The following is a 24,245-nucleotide window of genomic DNA, read 5'->3' on the forward strand; positions in this document are numbered from 1 at the left end:
ACCCCATGTTTATTCCCTCTCCTCCTTGGGAATGGCAGAAGTCTCACTCCTTGGGGGTGAGATTTGGGTTTTGCACAGAAGAGATAGTTAGAAATGAAATATAAATGGATTCTGACACAATGCTTTGCCCCTGCTTTCTTCTGGAATGTGTTTTAAACTTCCCAGTCTAGCCTATTGTTCTGGGATACCCTGGTGGTTTCCCACTCAAATGCTAATGAGATCTTTTTCCATAACCATTGAATCAATTAGATACTGATCCAATACCACAAAATAGCTTGAAAAGAATCAAGGGACAAGCTAGAGATTTGGTCAGAAGCACATCAAAAGGAAGCAGGAGTCAAGACCAAAGCCAGATGCTAAGTTGCTTTCAGCGACGCAAGACAGTTCCTGCATTGTTTATATCCTCTCCACACTTAATGTGCAGAGATGAGATACTGAGCCTGCTTGTATAAGGCAGCATCTTGCCACTTGCTCATGAGGTGCTTACTTTGCTAGGGTGTAGGCTCCTTAGGCTGAGGGGCTTTGTCCTGCTACTTGGAACCTGGCTCTGAGGCCAAACTATAAAACAGTTACAGTTTCTGCAGTGAATGAATTGTCGGTCTGTGGCAGTGGGTCTCATCTCCTCTCAAATGGCCACAGCACACTTTCTAGAACTGATGCTGGCTGATCTGTCCCTTAATACATGGGCTAGATCTGCCTGTCAGCATATGGCTTTCCATGCTCAACTCTCCTTCACAGCAAAAGTGGTAATAAAGAAACCTGTTTACGATTGTGCAATTCAATTAGCTATTAGTGCCCTGGCGAGTAATAAGGTACTTCCATATAATTAAAAGTCCTCATTGCTGTGACAAATATCAATTTTCCAATGAGAACAGCTTTAACTCAGTAGCTAATACAGCTGATACCACCTGCTATTCTGGAAGAAAGAAATATCCTCCCCTCCGCCCCATTCATGCCTTTGTACATATGGAACAAATATGACGGAGGATCTCCTCTGGTCTATTTCTGTATGAATCTGGGTCTGGGACATTTCTGCCACCTGTCTTGCAGAACAAAATGTACTGGCCAAACCATTTATAACCATTTATAAATTCATTTTTCTTCTATATTCTTTGCTTTAAGAGTTGCCTGGTGGAAAATGTGACTTCGGCTGTTCACAGCCTAGGGACGAGCCATAATGGCTGGTTCTTTCATCTGCTGGTTTGGAGGGATTGCCAGATCTAATGGGAGAGTTGCGGCTCTCCCGCAATCCAGCGAACGCCCCTCTTTGCTGGTTGCCTCTTCGGGGTGACTTTTGACCCTTTTCAGGGGCCCCCAGCGATGCGAAACTGGACGGGGGAGAGAGAGCAAGTCTCCCAGCCATTCATAATGGCTGCGTGACAAACCGGAAGTCTGAGCTGAATAAGTTTTTACTTTCATTCTTCTACAGCCTAAGAAGATCACAGAGTTCTTTCTTAGCAATATGTTATATTCCTGCATGGAACTGATTTGCTATATGGCAAGTAACATCAATTGATCATAGTAAAGAAAAGGGCATAATGCCTTGCAAAATAATAACAGTCATGGAAGGATTGAAAACTTCCCTATGCAACTAGAGTTAATTTAAGCATTTTTGGAAAAAAAATCATTGTCAAAAGTCCCATGTATTATCAATACCTTAAAACATCAATCTTGAAAACAGAATGTACTGCTTAAAATGTTTCTTATTTTCTCAGTGGTATTTCAGTTTATTTCAAGATCAAATTTATAGTTTTTAAGGATATTGTATAAGAGAGAGATTGGCTGGGATCCAAAGAACTTCCTAACTAATTTCATCTAAAACTATTTTGGTCTCTTCCTTCTTTCATATACGTTTCCACATTTCCTGCATCTCGAAAGAGTTCTCCAAAAGGAGATGCTGATGTGGAATAATGAGGGCTTATTTGTCATAGAACACTCAGAATGGAGTTCCGGCACCTTTTTTTGGATGGAACCTTGTAGGGTAGGCAAGGCAGGTTGTATGACATGTGTGAGTTCTGGCACCTTTTTCTTTTACAAAAAAGCACTGATGTTAATAATGTAACAGGAACAATAAATGCCACTTTAGTTCATTACAATTCAAATATTGCCAAACCATATGTTTTTGTAGTCAAGGCAGAGGAAATTCCTCCATAATTCAAAAATAAAAGAATGGGGGAAAAATCTAAACCTGTTTATGTAGATTGGTAGCAAAAATTAGCAAATTCAATCCCTGAACAACAGGTGCCCGTTTTGGTGTAATGGTTAAGGTATTGGCTGACCATGCTTTTTGTTCTTCCCTTACACATGAAATTTGGATGATTTGGGGCCAGTTTTGGTACCTAAATTTTTAACCTTATCTGCAAGTATATGCAAATTAGGATATGTTTCTTTGCTTATAGTATGAAGTGATTACCATAGTTTTTTTAAAATTGTTAGTCTTACCAATAGAAGAGAATATTTGTAGCTCAGGGTTGAACTGTGGGGTGTTTGATACTCTCTGAGCTTGGTGCTTTTCTTGCAGACATTTCATTACCCAACTAGGTAACATCATCAGTGCTAGAGGGGAGTAGGACCCCACAATTGTTAGTCTTATTTTGTTTCTGGTATTGTATCTGTACCTGGATATGTATTCCTGCCTGGAAGATTAGTGGTGAATTAAGCCTGCAGGATTTGCCTTTCTGTCATTATCTCAATTAGCTTCTTAACCCTAAATTACATAATCAGTGACTTGCACCTTCATCTGACATCAAGAGTCCCATTCTGACAGAGAATTTACATTACCAGCCTTTCAGCCATTCTACTAACTGCAAAAAAACTAAAAAAACCATAAATACTCTCTTGCTTTTGAGCAGAGGTATAGTATAGGTGGTACCTTGCTCAATAGCAGTAACTGTGAGAGAGATCTCGGAGTCCTAGTGGACAATCACTTAAATATGAGCCAGCAGTGTGCTGCAGCTGCCAAAAAAGCCAACACAGTGCTAGGTAAAGGTAAAGGTAAAGGTTCCCCCGCACGTGCGTGCTAGTCGTTTCCGACTCTAGGGGCCAGTGCTCATCTCCGTTTCAAAGCCGAAGAGCCAGCGCTTGTCCGAGGACGTCTCCGTGGTCATGTGGCTGGCATGACTAGACGCCAAAGGCGCACGGAACGCTGTTACCTTCCCACCGTAGCGGTCCCTATTTTTCTACTTGCATTTTTACATGCTTTCGAACTGCTAGGTTGGCAGAAGCTGGGACGGGTAACAGGCGCTCACTCTGCTACGCGGCACTCGGGATTCGACCCGCCAAACTGCCGATCTTCTGATCGACAAGCTCAGCGTCCTAACCCACTGAGCCACCGCGTCCCTTAACACAGTGCTAGGCTGCATTAAAAGAGGGATAGAATCAAGATCACGTGAAGTACTAATACCATTTTACAATGCCTTGGTAAGGCCACACCTGGAATACTGCATCCAGTTTTGGTCACCACGATGTAAAAAAGATGTTGAGACTCTAGAAAGAGTACAGAGAAGAGCAACAAAGATGATTGGGGGACTGAAGGCTAAAACATACAGGGAACGGTTGCTGGAATTGGGTATGTGTAGTTTAATGAAGAGAAGGGTGAGGGGGTGACATGATAGCAGTGTTCCAATATCTCAGGGGCTGCCACAAAGAAGAGGGAATCAAGCTATTCTCCAAAGCACCTGAAAGCAAGACAAGAAGCAACGAATGGAAACTAGTCAAGGAGAGAAGCAACCTAGAACTAAGGAGAAACTTCCTGACAGTTAGAACAATTAACCAGTGGAACAACCTGCCTCCAGAAGTGGTGAATGCTCCAACACTGGAAGTTTTTAAGAAGAGACTGGACAGCCATTTGCCTGAAATAGTATAGGGTTTCCTGCCTTAGCAGGGGGTTGGACTAGATGACCTCCAAGGTCCCTTACAAATTATTATTATTATTGTTGTTGTTGTTGTTGTTGTTGTTGTTGTTGTTGTTAGAGAAAAATTTACTCTGAATGAGTAATTGGTGACGGAAAAAAATTAAGTGAATTTGTACAAAACTACTCTTGCTATTGTTTAAAAAAGATTAAATTTTCATAACATTACAATATAGTTCAATAATCCACTAGTTCAATAATTTGTTCAATAATTACGGAATACATATTTTATTGTATTAGTCTCATATTAAGATCATGTCAAACTTTAAAACAATTCAAGCTCAATATTTCAAAGGTTAGTGCTAATATCAGTTGCACATTATTAGGTTGATTTTCTAATAAAGATCCATGGAGAAAATCTTATCTATGTGGTTGCTAAGTGTCAGTGACAACTTTATGGCACATAATCTAATACAGATAAGATACTAGTTTAGGAATACCAGATAATAAAATTCCATGTCTTAACAAATATGGAATTTTAGAGGCAGCAAAAGGATTAGCATAAAACAAACCAGAAAGCCAATGCTTGGATTGAATAAAATGTCAATTAGGGAAAAGTTCCATTTTCCCCCTCAAAGTAGAGTTTTTCCCAAAACTTGTAGGTAAAGGGTTTATAATTATGAACCACTGTTTTCTACATGAATGTTACATGGCAAAGAGTACAAAACTGATCCTCAAAGAAGCAGGGGTTGCACTTCTTGCCAGTGTTACAGAGGAGTGAAATAACTCTCAATTTGAACCCAGAGACAGCTCACTTCTACATTTTCTGAGTTTTGTTATTCCAACCCATAGTACAAATTAACACGAATATGTAACTATAGGCTTGAAAATGTGGGAAATGTTTTAATAAAGTACTCTCCATGACTAACATTGGTTTCATTTCAAAAATCAAAGTTAGGTTGTGCATGCTTAATACTATCAGGAAATCCTAGAACAGTTGGGATATCCTAGGAATTCAAGAAAACAGAGGAGGAGATAAAGTTCATCCACTTTGTTGTATATGTCCATGAAATCAACAGAAGTAAAGTTTGACTCAAAATAAATTTCATCTTTGACTGAAGTGAATTAAGTTACAAAGTGTTAAAATATTTTGAAAATGGAGGAGAATGGAAAATTGGGACAGTAAGATAAAAGTGAGTTGTAAAGCAAAGACAGAAAAACAAATTTTATGAGATTTCTAACTATTGTCTTGCTTGTAGTATATACTTCTAACAATCTGTTTGTTTATTGGACATATAAACAAATGCTCCCCATTTCAAATATATAACTCTGGACAATATTACAATATTAATATTTAATACAACATTAAAATGATAAATACATATAAAAAGATGAGAGCCATGCAGCAGACCACAAACAGTCAACATAACCAGGAGATGGACTTGCTCACACGCAGGGGGCAGGATGTGAGTACTTTCTCTTTTTAGGTGAGAAACAGAACAAAATGGATGTGTATGGACCTATATGCAGAGACAGCCAGAAACAGTTTATGAAGCAACTATGTAAGCCTGACAGAAAATGCAGATTGATACTGATTGATAGACAGGTACTTTGAACATTTTCCTGTGTGTTGCAAGTACTTATTTCAAAAGATTTATGCAGCCATATAGTGATATTCAGAATCAAATGTTTAGGAAAATGATTCCTATATTTTGTCTTAAGAGACATTTGAAATTTTAATATGCCCTCCTTTATATTATAATCATGTTTTTTTTCTCTTCTCCACTCCCCTCCCTATGCTTTCCAGGGCGATACAATTGTTTCCTGTGATTCTTATGGTGTATTGAAACTATGGGATGTTCGGCGGGGAGTCCCAATGGTCTCCATTGATGCTGGTCCTCACCCTGGCAATCAGGTGGCTTTTGATCCTTCTGGTAAGATCTTTCTTGACATAGGAGATATCAGGGACAAAGGTTTTAGTGAGGCCATTTGTCTGCAGTGCTAGATTTATTAAGAGTTTTAGTAACCTAATTGGATGTAGTTCTACCATTTTCTTGTACATATGTAGAAAAGGATTGAGAGGTGAAAAAGAAACAAACATAAAATGTTGCTGGTCATTGAAATTAATGAACTTAGCAGAAACAAACCCAGAGAAAAAATATGAAGGCTACATAATATTCCTGTTTTTTGTCATTCCAAAACTTGTACAAGTATTCCCAAAAACAAGAAAGCCAAGAAGAAACCAGCATGGCTGCCCAAAGATCTCTCAGACAAACTGAAACACACAAAGGACAAGTACAAAAAATGAAAAGGGACACATAACTAAGGCTGATTATCAGCAGACAGCCAGAACATGCAAAGACGAAAGCAAGAAAACAAAGGCTCAGAATGATTAAAGACTTGCAACAGAAATCAAGGATAATAAAAAAAAGTTTTTTTGAACATATTAATAACAAGAAAAAAGTCAAGGAAATTATAGAACCACTAAAGAGAGATGGCAAGGAAGTAACAAGCAATATGGAGAAAGCAGAGCTGCTTAACATTGTTTGCATCAGTCTTCACACAAAAAGAAATTATAGACCAGCGAAACTCTGTGGACATAATATACTTAGATTTCAGTAAGGCATTCAACAAAGTAGACCACAATCTACTGCTTGGTAAGCTAGAAAAAAGTGGAGTAGACAACATCACCACCAGATGGATTTATAGCTGGCTGACAAACCGTACTCAACGAGTAGTCCTCAGTGGCACTACATCCACATGGAGAGAAGTAAGCAGTGGGGTACCACAAGGCTCCGTCTTAGGCCCAGTGCAATATTTTCATCAATGACTTAGATGAGGGAATACAAGGGGAACTCATCAAATTTACAGATGACACTAAACTGGTAGGAATAGCCAACACCCCAGAAGACAAACTCAGGATTCAAAGAGATCTTGACAAACTGGAACAATGGGCCCTACCAACAAAATGAGTTTCAGTGTGGAGAAAAGCAGAGTTTTACATTTAGGCAGCAAAAATCAAAGATAAAAGTACAGATTAGGTGAGACCTGGCTCAAAAACAGTAATTGTGAGAGGGACCTTGGAGTCCTAGTGCAAAGAGCCTTGGTGGAGCAGTGGGATAATGCCTCCTTAAGTAACACCAGCTGCCTGCAATTAGTGCAGGTTCGCATCCCACCAGGCTCAAGGTTGACTCAGCCTTCCATCCTTCCGAGGTAGGTAAAATGAGGACCCAGATTGTTGGGGGCAATAAGCTGACTTTGTAATAATGCCGCTTGGGGTTTGTGTGAAAGCCCTAATAAGCAGGCATATACATACTGCTAAGCTTGTAAGCCGCCCTGAGTCTTCGGAGAAGGGCGGGATATAAATGGAATTAAAATAAAATTTAAAAAAATGATCACTTGACTATGAACCACCAATTGCAGCAGCAGCCAAAAAAAGCTAGTACAATCCTAGGTTGCATAAACAGAGGCATAGAATCAAGATCACGCAAAGTATTAGTACTGCTTTATAAAACCCTAGTAAGACCACACCTGGAATACTGCAACCAAGTGTGCTGCAGTGTGCTGCAGCTGCCAAAAAACCCAACATAGTGTTAGGCTGCATTAATAGAAGGATAGAATAAAGATAACGTGAAGTATTAATACCACTTTACAATGCCTTGGTAAGGTCACACCTGGAATACTGCATCCAGTTTTGGTCACCACAAGGTAAAAAAAGATGTTTAGATTCTAGAAAGAGTACAGAGAAGAGCAACAAAGATGATTGGGGGACTGGAGGCTAAAACATATAAGGAACGGTTGCTAGAATTGGGTACGTCTAGTTTAATGAAGAGAAGGATGAGGGGAGACATGATAGCAGTGTTCCAATATCTCAGGGGCTGCCACAAAGAAGAGGGAGTCAAGCTAGTCTCCAAAGTGCCTGAAGGCAGGACATGAAGCAGTGGATGGAAACTAATAAAGGAGAGAAGCAACCTAGAACTAAGGAGAAACTTCCTGACAGTTAGAACAATTAACCAGTGGAACAACCTGTCTCCAGAAGCAGTGAATGCTCCAACACTGGAAGTTTTTAAGAAGAGACTGAACAGCCATTTGCCTGAAATGGTATAGAGTTTCCTGCCTGAGCAGGGGTATGGACTAGATGACCTGCAAGGTCCCTTCCAACTACTACTACTACTACTACTACTACTTATTATTATTATTATTATTATTATTATTATTATTATTATTATTATTATTATTATTATTATTATTATTATTATTATTATTATTATACATGAAACTCAGTCAACTTAACACTCTAATTGACCGGCACTAATGGTTGACATGGGTTGCTGACAGCATCCTAGGTATCAACCAGGTATCTTCTTAAAATGTAAGATGTTCCGAGTAGCTCAGTTTTTTGTAGCTTTACTGGAGTTATTGCAGGAAGCTGCAATTTCTTGATGTATTTTGCAAAGTTTTTGGACATAGTTCCCAGTGCCCCGATGACAATGGGTATCACTGTTACACGTTTCATCCATAATCGCTCAGTATTGATGGCTAGGTCACGATATTTCATAATTTTTCCCAGTTCTTTTTCTTCGACTCTGGCATCTCCTGGTAGAGTGATATCAATCAACTGTATGCTTTGGTTCTCTATGACTGCGATATCTGGCATGTTGTGTTCCAAATGGCGATCTGTATTCAGAAGTCCCACAAGATCTTCACCCTCTCATTCTCAACAACTTTTTCCACCCTATGTTCCCACGACTTTTCGGATACAGGCAAGTCGTATTTTTTACACAATGCCCAGTGGATTAGTTTAGCAACTCGGTCATGTCTAGCTTTGTAATCAGTTTGCACGATTTTGCTGCACTCACATATTAAATGTGAAAGAGTTTCAACTTTGTCGTTGCAAAGTCAGCAATTTGGATTGTCAGTAGATTTTTGTATCTTCACTTTCATGGCATTAGTTTGTAGTGCTTGTTCTTGAGCAGCCAGTATTAAGCCTTCTGTTTCTTTCTTGATGGTTCCCATCTTAAGCCATGCCCATGTCAAGTTGTTATCACATTTTCCTTCAATGTTTTTCAAATGCTGTCCATGCAAAGCTTTGGTTTTCCATCTATTTAATCTGTCATCCAGCCGTTTTTCCTTATATTCTGCCTTTGTTTCTGTTATTTTTATAATGCTCTCTGTTTTCACAGCCTGCAGCATTTTTTCTGTACTTTGATTTACATAGTCATTCAAACTTCGTTTTTCTTCTTCTACAGCTTGGTGGATTTGCAGTAGCCCTCTGCCCCCTATTCTTCTTGGCAGGTATAACCTGTTGATGTCACATCATGGATGTAGAGCGTGGTGCATATTCAAAAGTTTATACGTTTTTCGGTCTAGGTGTTCCAATTCAGCCAAAGTCCAGTTGATAATTCCAACTGGGTAGCGTATCACTGGGACTGCCCATGGCTTTAATTATATTTCCAGCATCCAGCTTTGAATTTAGTATTTTGCAGACTCTCGTCTGATGTTGATTTCACCAATGTTCTCCCCATTTGCTGTTAGAACTGTTTTCCATTTTTGCATATTTGCTTTCAAAAATGTACAGATGTTTTTGCTGATTCCAAAGTTTTCCAAACACGCATTAATCCAACTGTGGGGTAATGAGTCAAATGCTTTCTTGTAATCAATCCACACCATATTTAAATTTGTTTTTCATCATTTTGCATTTTTAAGTACCATTTTGTCAATGAGTAACTGAGCTTTTGTTCCTCTTGATTTTTTATAATTTCCTTTTTATTCTGTGGGATACAAATTGTTTTCCATCAGATGATTGAATACTGAATTTGCCAGTATTCTTGTAAAAAGTTTGAACATTGTTGGCAGACAAGTAATTGGGTGGTAGTTGCTTGGTTCTGTACTCTTTTCAGGGTCTTTCATTATCAAGTATGTTTGACCAGCTGTTAACCATTCTTCACTTGTGGCATTTTGAAGCATTTCATCAAACTGAGTGGCCATGCAGTGATGGAGGCTGGTGAGGTGTTTCAACCAGTATCCATGCAGCTCATCCAGGACAGGTGCACTCCAGTTCTTGACCTTCTTTACTTGTTTTGCAACCATATCGATGGTTACTACAATACTCTCCATTTTGTTTTGTGTTGCTTGTTTTTGGATATCTTTGATCCAGGAGGCAGTTTCATTATGTTCCACTGGGTTTTCCCACAGTTCTTTCCAAAAGTTTAAGGTTTTTTCTTTACATGGTAGAACAGTAGTTTGGAGTTTATTTTTGTCAAGTGACTGATAGAAGAGGTACTGGTTTCTTCTGAACTGGACGTTTTCACGATATTGTTTTATTCGTCCTTCATATCTTTCAATTTTCTTTGCTGTTGCTATTACATGCTGTTTTAGGTTCTCCATGACTTCTGTTATTGTTTTTTCCTCCAACTTATATTTTTTGTATAAACTATTTTTCAGCTTTTCATTCTTTAGTTTTCCTTCTTTCAAGTATTTCAATTTGCTGACATCTCCTCGTAGTTTTTTTGTTTTATTTTCAAGTCAAATTTTCCACTTTGGTGTTCCAGTGGGTTTCTTTTTTGGCATTTTATAACCCAATTCTGCAGTTATAATGGCGGCTGTACTGTACATTAGTTGGTTTGTTTCATACACTGTGCTGGATGGGATGGAAGTTAAAATGTTCACAGCATTTAGTAAATCTTTCACTCGTTTGCTATGCACGTCATGAATGGCAGGCAGTCTTTTTCTTTCTGTGTTTTCTTTGATGTGGTTTTCAATCTTTTCTTTCAGCATTTTCACTAGATTACTTAGCTCTACACTTTCAAGTTGTTGCACAGGGGAGTCTTCATCCTGTGTGGCAGCTTCTTCCGCTGGTTGGTCAGCTTGTTGATCAGTTTGTTCAGGTATTGGAACAATTTCTTTAGCCTGTTCATCATCATTGCTTGTTGTTTTCTTTTTAGCCAATGTTCCTAGATGTTGAATTTCCATATCTGTAAAAACTTTATTACAGATGATGAAATATCTTTGATCCATTAATTGTTGTTCGGTTATGTCACTTTCTGGGTGCTTTTCCTTCCACAGTTGTATCATTCTTTTTTTAAATCCCCTGGCTGTTGGTTTTGCCTGGTAGTAGCATTGGATGATTTCTCAATTTTCTTCGGTTGTCCAGGTTTTGCACTTTTGTTCCAGTTGCTTTACAGTTGTACGCTCTGGTTTCCCAGCAGTAACAACTGAGCCCTGTGGCCCATTTTTCGACAGATGTCCAGGAGCCATAGCATCTGACACGGTCCTTGTTGACCCGGGCGACGACCGATCCAGTATGGAATTTTTTTTATTTCTTCTCATCATTGGTGATGGGAAGTGCCTGGGTTGGTTCACGGTGCTAAGCCACTACCAATCTGAAGACCGGTAATCCCATAACCATAGGGACCACACCTGATAGCTGTCCAGGCCCAGCCATGGGCTTATTATTATTATTGATGGAAGGCTGTTGACTCAGCCTTCCATCCTTCCGAGGTAGGTAAAATGAGGACCCAGATTGTTGGGGGCAATTAAGCTGACTTTGTAATAATGCCGCTTGGGGTGTGTGTGAAAGCCCTAATAAGCAGGCATATACATAGAATGAAGGCTACTGCTAAGCTTGTAAGCCGCCCTGAGTCTTCGGAGAAGGGCGGGATATAAATGAAAAAAAAAAATAAAAATAAAAAAAATAAAATTATTATTATTATTATTATTATTATTATTATTATTATTATTATTATTAGTAGTAGTAGTAGTAGTAGTAGTAGTAGTAGTAGTTTGGTCACCATACTACAAAAAAGATGTTGAGAACTTGGAATAAGTTCAGAGAAGAGCAACTAAGATGATCAAAGGTCTGGAAAGTAAAATATATGAAGAACGACTGCAGGACTTGGGTTTGGCTAGTATAAAGAAAAGAAGAAATAGGGTAGACATGACAGCAGTATTCCAGTATTTGAGAGGCTGCCACAAAAAGAGGGAGTCAAATTATTCTCCAAAGCACCAGAATGCAGGACAAGAAACAATCAAACAGAGAAGCAACCTGGAATTAAGGAGAAAATTCCTAACAGTGAGGACAGTTAACCAGTGGAACAGCTTGCCCTCAGAAATTATGGGTGCTCCATCACTGAAAGTTTTTAAGAAGAGATTGGACAGTCACTTGTCTTGGAGCTAATGTTGAATAATAATGTAATGCTTGATTTCAAGTACTCTAAGACACACACTATTTCATGCAGGTCAGAGAAGCAAAATCACAAAAGTCATTAAAAACTGAATTCATCTTATTCATCATGTCAGTCTTATTCATCATTCTGTTTTCCAAAGTCCTAGAGTTTGTAGAAGCTACACTTGCCTACTGAACAACAAATTTTACTAGCCCTGTTTTGAAAGTTAAATACTTAACTGTATATCTTTCAATTACCAGACTGAAGGCCTGGGAATGGGTATAGGTACATAAGGATAAGATTTCCAGTATGAACATGTTTAATGATATTTTCAGAAAATGTCAAAAAAATAGAAATGGGAGTTGGACGGAACTATTCAGAATGCCTTGGGTTCCTTCTAGCTATATTATTATATGATTCTATGAAACCATATCTGGCTTTTTTTAAAAAAAAACAAACATATTTTTTATTATCACTTCTAATGGTGCAATCTGATATATGTGTTTTTCAAATATAAAGGTTTTTTAAAAAATTCATATTGGTTTTTTTTCAAGAAAGCAAGTAATTGAATTATAGTCTAAATAATATTGGTATTCAAGTCCTCCACAAAAGTAACTTAGTACAGGTAGTCTTTAATTTACAATCACAAGTGAATCCAGAATTTCTGTTGGCAAATGAAGCATTTGTTAAGTGAGTTTTGCCCCATTTTACGACCTTCCCTACCATGGTTGTTAAGTGAATCACTGCAGTTGTTAGTAAGACAATTGTTAAGTGAATCTGACTTCCCCATTGACTTGTCCTATTGTCAGAAGGTTGCAAAAGATGATCACATGACCTTAGAACACTGCAACTGTCATAAATATGAACCAGTTGCCAAGCATCTGAACTTTGTTCATGTAATCATGGAGATGCTGCAATGGTCATAAGTGTGAAAAATTGTCTAAGTCATTTTTTTGCCATTGCAACTTTGAACGGTAACTAAATGAACTGTTGTAAGTCAAGGATTACCTGTATTTTAATAAAGGTTTTCTGTTTTTATAATAAAATATAAAAACTTTGCTTTTATGATTAAGGTAAAAAAGGTAAAGGTTCCCCCGCACATGCGTGCTAGTCGTTTCCAACTCTAGGGACTGGTGCTCATCTCCGTTTCAAAGCCGAAAAGCCAGTGCTTGTCCGAGGACATCTCCATGGTCATGTGGCCGGCATGACTAGACCCCAAAGGCGCACAGAATGCTGTTACCTTCCCACCGTAGTGGTCCCTACTTTTCTACTTGCATTTTTACGTGCTTTCAAAGTGCTAGGTTGGCAGAAGCTGGGACGAGTAACAGGCACTCACTCTGTTACGCGGCACTCAGGATTTGACCTGCCAAACTACCAACCTTCTGATCGACCAGCTCAGCGTCCTAACCCACTGAGCCATCGCGTCCTGTATACCTGAAAGTAAATACTATTTTCTCAGTGCTGCATTTACAGAAAATATCTGACAAGTAAGCAAAATCATCCTTTTCCTACATATATGTTTTGATGAACCAGTCAGGTGTAGTCTTTAAGGCACCAGGCTAGAAATCAGGAGAATGGTGAATTCTAGTCCTAACTTGGGCGTGAAGCCAACTGGATGAGAATAGAATAGAATAGAATAGAATAGAATAGAATAGAATAGAATAGAATAGAATAGAATAGAATAGAATAGAATAGAATAGAATAGAATAGAATAGAATAGAATAGAATAGAATAGAATAGAATAGAATAGAATAGAATAGAATTGTTTATTAGCCAAGTGTGATTGGACACACAAGGAATTTGTCTTCAGTTCATAAGCTCTTAGTGTACATAAAAGCAAGAAGTGATAAATCATGAGGACTGCCCCCGACCTCCGATCATTCCGCCGGGGCCTGAAGACCTGGCTCTTCGAGCTCTCGGGCCCAGACTGAGGAGGAATTTTTAATTTGGGGTTCTTTTTTAACTGACTACAGGGTTAATTTAATTTCTTTTTTAATTTGGTTCTTAATTTTTGTATTTTGGATTTTTAATTCCCTGTAAACCGCCCTGAGTCCTCAGGGAATAGGGCGGTATATAAATACAATTAAATAAATAAATAAATAAATAAATGATCATAGTCCATCATAAAAATACATTCATCATAAATCATAAGATACAACACTTTGTGATAATCATAGGTCACTAAATAAGCAATCAACATGATGTCAGGTTTCCGACTAATGAAACACTTCAAAGAACCTTCAGGCATTATTTATTCTAAAAAGTCTATAATAATGAGAACAAAGCGTCAGCACGGCATGTTGAGATGCCAAAATCTGAATTCCCCTCCCTTCAGCACCTAATATCTGGCAAAGTTCCCTCCTCCAATTTGCAGTCATAAATCACATTCTCCAATCAGTTTGAAGGACAAAGCTTCCCTTCCGTCTATAACACGCCATTTCTTATCTTATTAAAAACAATCGGGGTAACCTTCTCCTCCCCCCAGCTTCATCTAATTCTAAGAATAAAGCAATTTAAAGGAAAAGGCTGCCTCTTATATTGTCAAAGCAAAAACATCCAATATTTGCAGCGGTGACATCTGCCCCCCCTTACAAAAAGGATAGATCCTGTAATGTAAACAAAAGTATACGTCAGGGATTATCTCTTAGTTTGTTGGGGGGGGGCGTTTCATGACTTTTTGGATATCCTAGGACGAGCCCCCAAGTTGTTTTGGAATGTGGCTCAAGATCCCAAAACAAACAAACTCACTTGGAATTCCAGCAACAAAGTTTTATTCAAAATAAAGCGTTTGCAAAGGCTTGGTGGACTGAAACACACACAGGAGTTCAGCCACACCTTAGAGAGCTGTTTGACACATTTATATATCTTATCCCCGATGCAGATTGCCCCCTCCCCTATTGCGCTCAATGCGCCTTCCCTAATCATCTGATAAACTTTCCGGACTGCCTAAAACCACTGTCCTTCCCATGTTCCAGGAAGCCCCTTTGTACATATCCTATCTTTCACCATCTAATTTTCTGTTAGCACAGTCCATCTCCTATAGTTATTTCGATATTTCCTCTTACAATTTGTAACTTCTGCTTTTCACATTTATCTTGTACCTGTCAATACTTAGATAAGATATATATTATTATTTCTGATCTTCAGTTGGCTTCTGCTTCAACCTTTAGAAATTTCTGAATAGTATTTTATTCCTTTCACTTACATGTTTTATCAAAAATTCCAAAATTAAATTCTTACACAGAAAAAAACAAATACATAGGTACAGAATACATGGTACCTGGCTCAATAGTAATAACTGTGAGAGGGATCTAGGTGTCCTAGTGACCACCACTTATGTATGAGCCAGCCGCGTGTGGCAGCAGCCAAAAAAGGCAATGCAGGCCTAAGCTCTATCAACAGAGGGATAGTGTCAAGACAACAAGAAGTGATAGTACTGTTTACACCACTCTGGTAAAATCATATTTGGAAATCTGTGTACTGTTCTGGTCACCACGATACAAAAAAGACCCTGGAAAGTGTCCAGAGAAGAGCAACAAAATGATAAAGCTCTGGAAGCTGAATCATATGACAAACAAGAGCTAGGTATGTCTTCCTATCAAAGAGAAGGCTTAAGGGAGAAATGATAACTGCCTTCCAGTACCTGAGGGGCTATCACAAAGAAGAGGGGATTGACTTATTCTCTAGGACACCAGAGGGCAGGACAAAAATAATGGATGCAAACTTGTTAAAGAGAGATCCAGCCTGGAACTAAGGAGAAATTTCCTGACAGAGAGAAAAATTAATCAATAGCTTGCCTCAGGAGGTTGTGGGTGCTCCATCACTGGAAGTTTTCAAAAATAGACTGGACAACCATCTAACTGGTATGATGTACAGTTCCTGTCTTTAGTGGGGAGTTGAACTAGAAGACTTTCCAGTCCTATGATTCTACTACACACACACAAAAAGATAAAAACAACAGGAAAAACAATAAACCAAACAAAAGAAACAAATGAGAAAAATTTGAGAAAAAAAGAGATTGCAATCTATCCATGCACATTATGCATCTGTCAAATATTAAATGTTTAAAGATTTCTAAATCTCAAAGAGAATAAACAATAATTCTCTATTGTTATAAAATGTCTTGACATCTGTATTAAATGGAAACATACTATATTATATTTTAATTAGTAGATTTTGATTCATGTCAATTCAGCACTTCATATAGTGAAGATAAGAAAATATGCCTCCTTGAAGTGAAGACCAAAATTAATTTCTTTCAGGAAGGCACTTTGGGTCTCCTTGCCTCACTGCCTCCTCTGCCATTTGCAGACTGAAGTGGTTTCTAATAGTGGCTTAGAAAGGAAATGCATCATTGTTAGAGGAAATACATCATACTGATTTTCCTCAGCTTGTTGGTAGTTCTGCAGAGAATAGGACCTTTTCAAATCATCCATTCTTGTCAGGGACTGGAAGCACTATATCTCATCATCTGAACTGTGTTTAGAGAATCATTCTCAAAAAAGGAAGAGTGCTATTCTGATCCAATAGCTTCTCTCTTGTGTATTTTAACATTTGCTTGAATGTTAGGTGAGATTATTTAACAATATCAGTTAACTTCTTCAGTATGCCATTCTCCCTAACACTTTAGATTTCTATGTGTTAGACTGTGGGTGTGCTTAATCAATTAACTGTGCAGCTCCTGTTTGGAGGGAAGGTAAACAAAATGAGGATTAATGTACACTGCACTCAGAAAGTATTTTGTCAATTTTGCTATGCTGCAACCTGATTCTACAGCTGTTGAAATTTATTTTTGTTTTCATTAATCTACACTCAATACCCCATAATGACAAATTTTAGAAATGTCTGTATCTTTATTTTAAAAAACCCTGAAATATCACATTGGCATAGGTAGAATAGAATAGAGCTGGAAAGGACCTTGGGGATCTTGTAGTCCAGCCCCCTGCTCAAGCAGGAGACCCTGTACCATTTCATACAAGTGACTATCTAGTCTCTTCTTAAAAACCTCCATTGATGGAGTGCCCACAATTTCCAAAGGCAAGCTATTCCACTGATAAATTATCCTCACTGTTAGGAAGTTTCTCTTTAATTCCAGGTTGCTTTTCTCTTTGATCAGTTTCCAACCACTGTTTCTTGTCCTGCCCTCTGGTGCTTTGGAGAATAATTTGACCCCCTCTTTGTGGCAACCCCTCAAATACTGGAATACTGCTATCATGTCACCCCTATTTCTTCTTTTAGAGTAGCCAAACCCAAGTCCTGCAGCCGTTCTTCATATGTTTTAGTCTTCAGGCCTTGGATCATCTTAGTTGTTCTTCTCTGAATTTTTTCCAAAGTCTCAACAAATAGAATAGAATAGAATAGAATAGAATAGAATAGAATAGAATAGAATAGAATAGAATAGAATAGAATAGAATAGAATAGAATAGAATAGAATAGAATAGAATAGAAGAATAGAATAGAATAGAATAGAATAGAAAGGGACCTTGCAGATCTTCGAGTCCAGCCTCCTGCTCAAGCAGGAGTACCTATACCAGCGAACCTATGGCATCCATCAGGCCTCCACCACTGCCTGGAGCAGGAGCCCCACCCAGCACAAAGGAGGCGAAGCGGCCAACTAGCAAGCTCGAGTAGAGATGGTAGAGCAGAGGTCAGCCACCATTGTCGATTGGTGGACTGGAAGAAAAGGGAAGGGGAAGCATTTTACATGCATGCATGTGCACACGAGGCCACGAGCATATGCACGCGCTGCAAATGGGGCGGGGCTAGTGCCTGCGTGACACTCACTGGCCCTGCCCTGTTCTTGCATGGTGCAGCACCTTGTAGCACAGTGGCCCATTTTTGCGCCCCTGGTTTTTGTGTGCCAGAAGTGGCACTGCCTTGGTGGAGCAGTGGGCTAATGCCTCTTTAAGTAACACCAGCTGCCTGCAATTAGTGCAGGTTCGCATCCCACCAGGCTCAAGGTTGACTCAGCCTTCCATCCTTCCGAGGTAGGTAAAATGAGGACCCAGATTGTTGGGGGCAATTAAGCTGACTTTGTAATGATGCCGCTTGGGGTGTGTGTGAAAGCCCTAATAAGCAGGCATATACATAGAATGAAGGCTACTGCTAAGCTTGTAAGCCGCCCTGAGTCTTCGGAGAAGGGCGGGATATAAATGGAATTAAAATAAAAAAATAAAACTGCCCCCCCCTGAGGGCACCATAATGCTGATGTGCCTCTGGCACTTTGCAATAAATAAGTGGGTTTTGGGTTGCAGTTTGGGCACTCGATCTCTAAAAGGTTTGCCATCACTGACCTATACCATCTCAGACAGGTGATCTCTTCTTAAAAATTTCCAGTGATGGAGCACCCACTATTTCTGGGGATAAGCTGTTCCACTGGTTGATTGTACTCACTGTCAGGAAGTTTCTCCTTCATTCCAGGTTGCTTCTCTCCTTGACCAGTTTCCAATCATTGTTTCTCATCCTTCCCTCTGGTACTCTGATGAACAACCTGACCCCCTCTGCCTTGTGGCAGCTTCTCAGATACTGGAACATTGCTATCATGTCTCAATTTTAGTTTAAAGTCTTTCTGATGAGTTGGGCCAGTCTTTTTTTAGTACATTTTTGTGAGGTATAGCCCATCCCTTGCCAAGACTCCTTCATGTTTTCTTAGCAACATCAATCCTTTAGCCAGTGGTTTATTTCTAGAATTCTTTTTTCCCTCAGTGGGTGTTGGCCTTTCATTGGGAGTACTGATGAGAACATTACTTGTGTTCCTAGCTTCTTAACTTTATTGCCTAGTTGCTTATAATCTCTCAATATTGTACTCAGGTTCTTTGTTCTGTCATTCGTCCAAATGTGAAGGAGGAGGAAAGGTGGGCCTAATTATTTTGGTTAGGTTCTCAGCCACATCTTTGATTTTTGCTCCAGGGAGACAACATACCTCCTAGATTATATATCCAGTATGCAGATGGCTGGTTCTGTTCCTTTGACAATAAAATCTCCTATTACCAGCACTTGCCTTCCTTTTTCAGGTATTCAGTATTCAGATCCTTCACTCCTTACCTTGTTGAAGCACCTTTGGCAGCAATTAGAATCTTTTGAAATATGACACAACAAGCTTTGCACACCTGGATTGGGGGATTATCTGCCACTCTTCCTTGCAAATCCTCTCAAGCTCAATCAAGTTGGATGGCAACCATTGGTGGACAGCCATTTTAGGGTCCTTCTAGAGATGTTCAATAGGGTTCAAGTCAGGGCTCTGGCTGGGCCACTCTAGGACTTTCACAGAGTTGTCCCTAAGCCACTCCTGTGTTATCTTGGCTGTGTGCTTAGGATAGTTGTCATGTTGGAAAGTGAACGTTCAGCCCAGAGTGAGGTCCTGAGCACTGTGGAATAAGCTTTTATTGAGGCTATCCCTGTACTTTGCTCCATTCTGCTTTCTCTCAACCCTGACCAGTCTGCTAGTTCCTGCTGCTGAAAAACACCCCTATAGTATGAGGCTTCACTGTTGGGAAGATGTTGGTCAGATGATGAGTGGTGCCTGGTTTCCTCCAGACATAATGTTTAAAATTGAGGCCAAATAGTTCAATCTTGGTTGTATCAGACCAGAGAATCTTCTTCCTCACAGTCTGAGAGTCCTTCAGGTGCTTTTTTTGCAATCTCCAAGTGGACTGAGGAGAAGCTTCTGTCTACCTACTCTGCCATAAAGCCCAGATTTGTGGAGGACTGCAGTGATGGTTGTCCTTCAGGAACTCTGTCCCATCTCCACACAGAATCTCTGGAGCTTAGTCAAAGTGATCATTGGGTTCTTGGTCATCTCTCTTATTAAGGCCCTTCTCCACCAATTGCTGAGTTTGATTGGGGAACTAGCTCTTGGAAGAGTTCTGGTTGTGCCAAACTTCTTCCATTTAAGAATTATGGAGGCCACTGTACTCCTAGGAACCTTCAGTGTAGCAGAAATTTTATTATAGCCTTCCCCAGATCTATGTCTTGCAATAATCCTGTCTCTGAGCTCTGCAGGTAACGTGCTCTGCTACAGTATGCATTGTCAGCTATGAGGCCTTCTATAGAGAGGTGTGTGCTTTTCCAAATAATGTCCAATCAATTTAATTTACCACAGGTAGACTCCAATCAAGGTGTAGAAACATGTCAACAATGATCAAGAGAAGTGGGAGGCACCTGAGCTAAATTTAAAGTGTTGTTGCAAAGGAAATTAATTCATTTTTTTTCTTTTTATTAAATTTACAGACAGTTCTAAAAATCAGTTTTCATTTTGTCATTATGAGGTTACTGAGTGTAGATTAATAAGAAAAAATGAATTTCAACAACTGTAGAATCAGGCTGCAGCATAACAAAAATGTGAAAAGTGTAGGGGGTCTGAATACTTTCTGAATGTACTATAGGTGAATCAAAAAACTTGCCTATCTGAGTTTATATACTGTTCTTGATAGGTTGCTTTCCCTCTGAAAGATAATTCTGTCATTTGCCTAGAGCAGGGGTGTCAATTTTGCAACGTCATGTGACGTGTCGCAACATATCATGACTTTTTTGCCATTGGTGGCAATGGGGTGGGTGTGGTTTCGCTTTGATGCATCCGGCCCATGGGCCGGCAGTTTGACACCCCTGGCCTACAGTCTTCCCAGTATCAGGCAGCAGACAGGTTTCATAAATAAATAAATAATGTATGCATTGTTCTTCCTCTCCAGGATTATACTAGTGTATTTATCTCTACCTCGGGCTACTTTAAATGTTTTAAAGACATGGAAAGGAGACATTTGAGCAGATTATTCCAAATTGGTTCAAATTTGACATCATAGTGTTAACCTTTTCTGTTTCAAAACAGCTTTTTGCATGTATGCTTTAGGAATGTGCTCAAGCATTATAATCTGCTTCAGGGAACCTACTTTCTACTAATGTGTATAATGCTTTTAATATGAAATTATTTGTGCTGAAAACATTCTGATTTGAATTCAGAACTCTGTTTCAGTTTTGAAATAATTATCTTTACCTTACCAGACGTTTTCAGGTGCTGCTCTGTGTTGTGTCCATAGTTAATGGGAGTGGTTTTCCTAGGGCGGGAAAACCTGGTGCAGTTATTGGTTGTTACATTCTCGGCGGGAGATTCTGGGCCGGGGATTGGTTATGTTTAAAGGCACCTTAGTATATAAGATAGGGTTCAACGGCTGCTAGCCAGTTGACCCATGTGCACTCAATAAACGTTCCCTTGTTCAGCCTCGCTGTCTACGCTCGTCATTCCGGACTTAACAGTGGCGACGAAGGTGGGATCGACGGCGGAACAGCGAAGGAGCCGCGGAAGCCAGCTGAGCGAAAGCGGGAAATTTGAATCGCAGTCAACCGAACTACTACCGCGACTGAACTCACAGAATGGCGCAAGTCGGATCCCTGAAGGAGTTCGACCCGAACTACCTCGAAGACTGGGAGGAGTACGTCGGCCAAGTCGAGGGGTTCATGCTGGTCAACGGAATAACGGAGGACCGGAAGAAAGCGGCGGCTCTTCTCACCATTAGCGGCACGCCGGTTTACCGGGTTGCCATCGGCCTGTGCCAGCCCTTGCCGGTCTCCAGCGTGTCGTACGCCGACCTGTTGGCCAAGCTAAAGGTCCACTTTACTCCAAAGAGGTCCGAACTGTTTTGGCGGAGAATATTTGAAAAGCGGAACCAACGACCAGGCGAGTCAATCACGCAGTTTGTGGCGGCAGTCAGAGAAGCGGCCCTGCGTTGCAAATACGATAACCTCGAAATTCGTATCAGGGACCGAGTAGTTTTGGGGCTGCGAGATGAACACTTACAAAACCGGATAATCGCAAAGCCCATGGGTACACTGCAAGAAGTCTTAGACGAGCTACTCACGTACGAGTCTACAGGCAGACGCGACCCCCCCTACAACGGCATGGCTGCCTCGGCTGAAATCAACCTCGAGAGCTATGTGGACGGTGGGGAGGTGGACTACCAGTGGGAAGCCGACGTTGCAGAAATTGCCCGAAGGTTCGGGAAAATGGCGGCGAGACCCTCATGCTCCGACGGACCCGACCAAGGGAGAAGACAGCAGCCTCCAGCACCACAACGACCCCAGAGGGACAACCAAACCAGGCCTCGCGACCCAGAAGTGAGGTGCGGCAGCTGCAGCGGAAACCACCTCCGAGCAACTTGCAGGTTCCGAACCGCGAAATGCCGAGGGTGCGGAAAAACGGGCCACATCCAGGCCATTTGCCGAAGCCGACCGCGCGACAACCGTCTACACGAGCTCGACGCATGGGCCTCAGGTGAGGTAACCCCCGAAGGGAGTGGCGGAGAGACCCCAAGACCTAAGGCACGCACTTCCAACCGTGGGCCAGGGGTGGGGGTCAACCACGTGGGAACCCCTAGAATTAATCACACCCCTAGAATTAATCACATTCTGAGGCCTAAATTAAAAATTGGAGTCCAACTGCAGGGCATTCCCTGCAAGATGGAAGTGGACTCGGGGGCCTCAGTATCTATAATTTCCAGTGACACCCTTAGATACATTGAGGATAAAAGCGGCCGTAGAATTCCCCTAAAACCCACTAAACTACAGTTAGCCGATTTTCAAAAAACCCCCATAGAACTAAAAGGCGAAGCCACTATTAAAGTAAATTACAAGGGGTTTAGCGGATTTTTAGACCTCTTAGTCACCAAGGGCCAGAGAACCAGCCTAGTAGGCCTCAATTGGTTCCCGGCCCTGGGAATCTGGGTAGGGGGAATTAACACAATTAATAGTAAGACCCTTAAGTCTGTCTGCGATAACTTCGCAGACGTGTTCGATGGGTCATTAGGGAGATACAAGGGACCCACCATTACTTTTAATTTAGACCCCGCTGTTAGGCCCATTAGGCTTAAGGCCCGGAGGGTGCCTTTTGCCCTTAAACAAAAAATCGAGGCCGAACTAGATAAGCTAGTAGGCCAGGGCGTCCTAGAACCCGTAGAGGGAGGCCTCTGGGAGACACCAATCGTCACACCCCTTAAACCGAACGGGGATGTGAGGATTTGTGCCGACTATAAGGCTACCCTAAATTTAGCGATGAAAAAACACGCTTACCCGGTCCCGACGGTGAAGCAGGTCCTCGCGACGATCCAGGACGGCGCCATTTTCACCAAGCTCAACTTGGCGCAGGCGTACTTGCAACTCACTGTGTCTAAGGAAGCCGCCGAGGCTCAAACGATAGTTACCCACAAGGGGGCGTTCCGCGTTCACAGACTTCAATTTGGCATAGCAGCAGCTCCAGGCATCTTCCAAGAGGTGATGGAGAGGACCTTGAAGGGCATTCCAGGTGTATGTCCTTACTTCGACGATGTCCTAATCGCTGGAAAAACTGAGGACATCTTAGCAGACAGGCTGGAACAGGTACTGGGGAAATTCAGGGATGCTGGGCTTAAATTAAAAAAGGACAAGTGTTGCATAGGTGTAAAATCAACTGAATTTTTAGGATTCAGAATTGATGCGCAGGGCATACACCCTACTGAAGGGAAAATTAAGGCAATCAAATTAGCACCTGAACCCAAAAATAAGGCGGAACTACAAGCTTTCCTAGGCTTAATAAATTTCTACCATACCTTCTTGCCTCACAAAGCAGCTATTGCTGAACCCTTACACAGGCTGTTAGATAGGAAGACCCCTTGGCAGTGGCAGGAAAAGCACAGAATCAGTTTCCAAACATTAAAGGACATATTGTCCAGCAACTCCACAGTCACCCACTTCATTGAAAACAAACCAATCTTCCTAGCATGCGACGCCTCTCCTTATGGAGTAGGGGCAGTCATAAGCCACATGGACGACCAGGGTCAACAGAGGCCTATTGCATATTATTCCAGGACCTTGACTAAAGCAGAACGGAATTATGCACAAATAGACAAGGAAGCCTTGGCCATCGTGGCAGGCGTAAAAAAGTTCCACGATTACCTGTATGGTAGGAACTTTACAATATACACAGACCATAAACCCCTCCTAGGATTATTCACCACAGACAAACAGACACCCCAAATCATGTCTCCTAGGATGCTGAGATGGTCAATTTTCCTTTCAGCATACACGTTCTCTATCAAACACAGACCTGGCAAAGAGATGGGACATGCAGATGCCCTTAGCAGATTACCCCTAGCAGATACTGGCATGGACCCAGCACCTGTGGGCCAAATCCTGTCTCTACAGGAACTCTCGGAATGCCCACTGACAGCCAAGGACATTGCTGCAGCTACAAAAAAAGACCACA

At 40.7% G+C, this 24,245-nt stretch overlaps 1 protein-coding gene across 1 annotated transcript in view; it reads left to right on the forward strand.

The window, feature by feature from the left end:
- Positions 1 to 24,245, forward strand: part of SPAG16 (sperm associated antigen 16) — a gene marked incomplete at its 5' end in the record, with an annotated part of 372,352 nt that overhangs the window by 332,483 nt on the left and 15,624 nt on the right. The window contains one exon of the mRNA XM_081312658.1: positions 5,659 to 5,785. Within this exon, the coding sequence (XP_081168784.1) occupies positions 5,659 to 5,785 (127 nt within the window). The remainder of the gene's footprint in view (positions 1 to 5,658; positions 5,786 to 24,245) is intronic.

This window comes from Vipera berus, assembly GCF_964194415.1.
Source record: "Vipera berus genome assembly, chromosome: 1".
Classification (NCBI taxonomy): Eukaryota; Metazoa; Chordata; class Lepidosauria; order Squamata; family Viperidae; genus Vipera; species Vipera berus.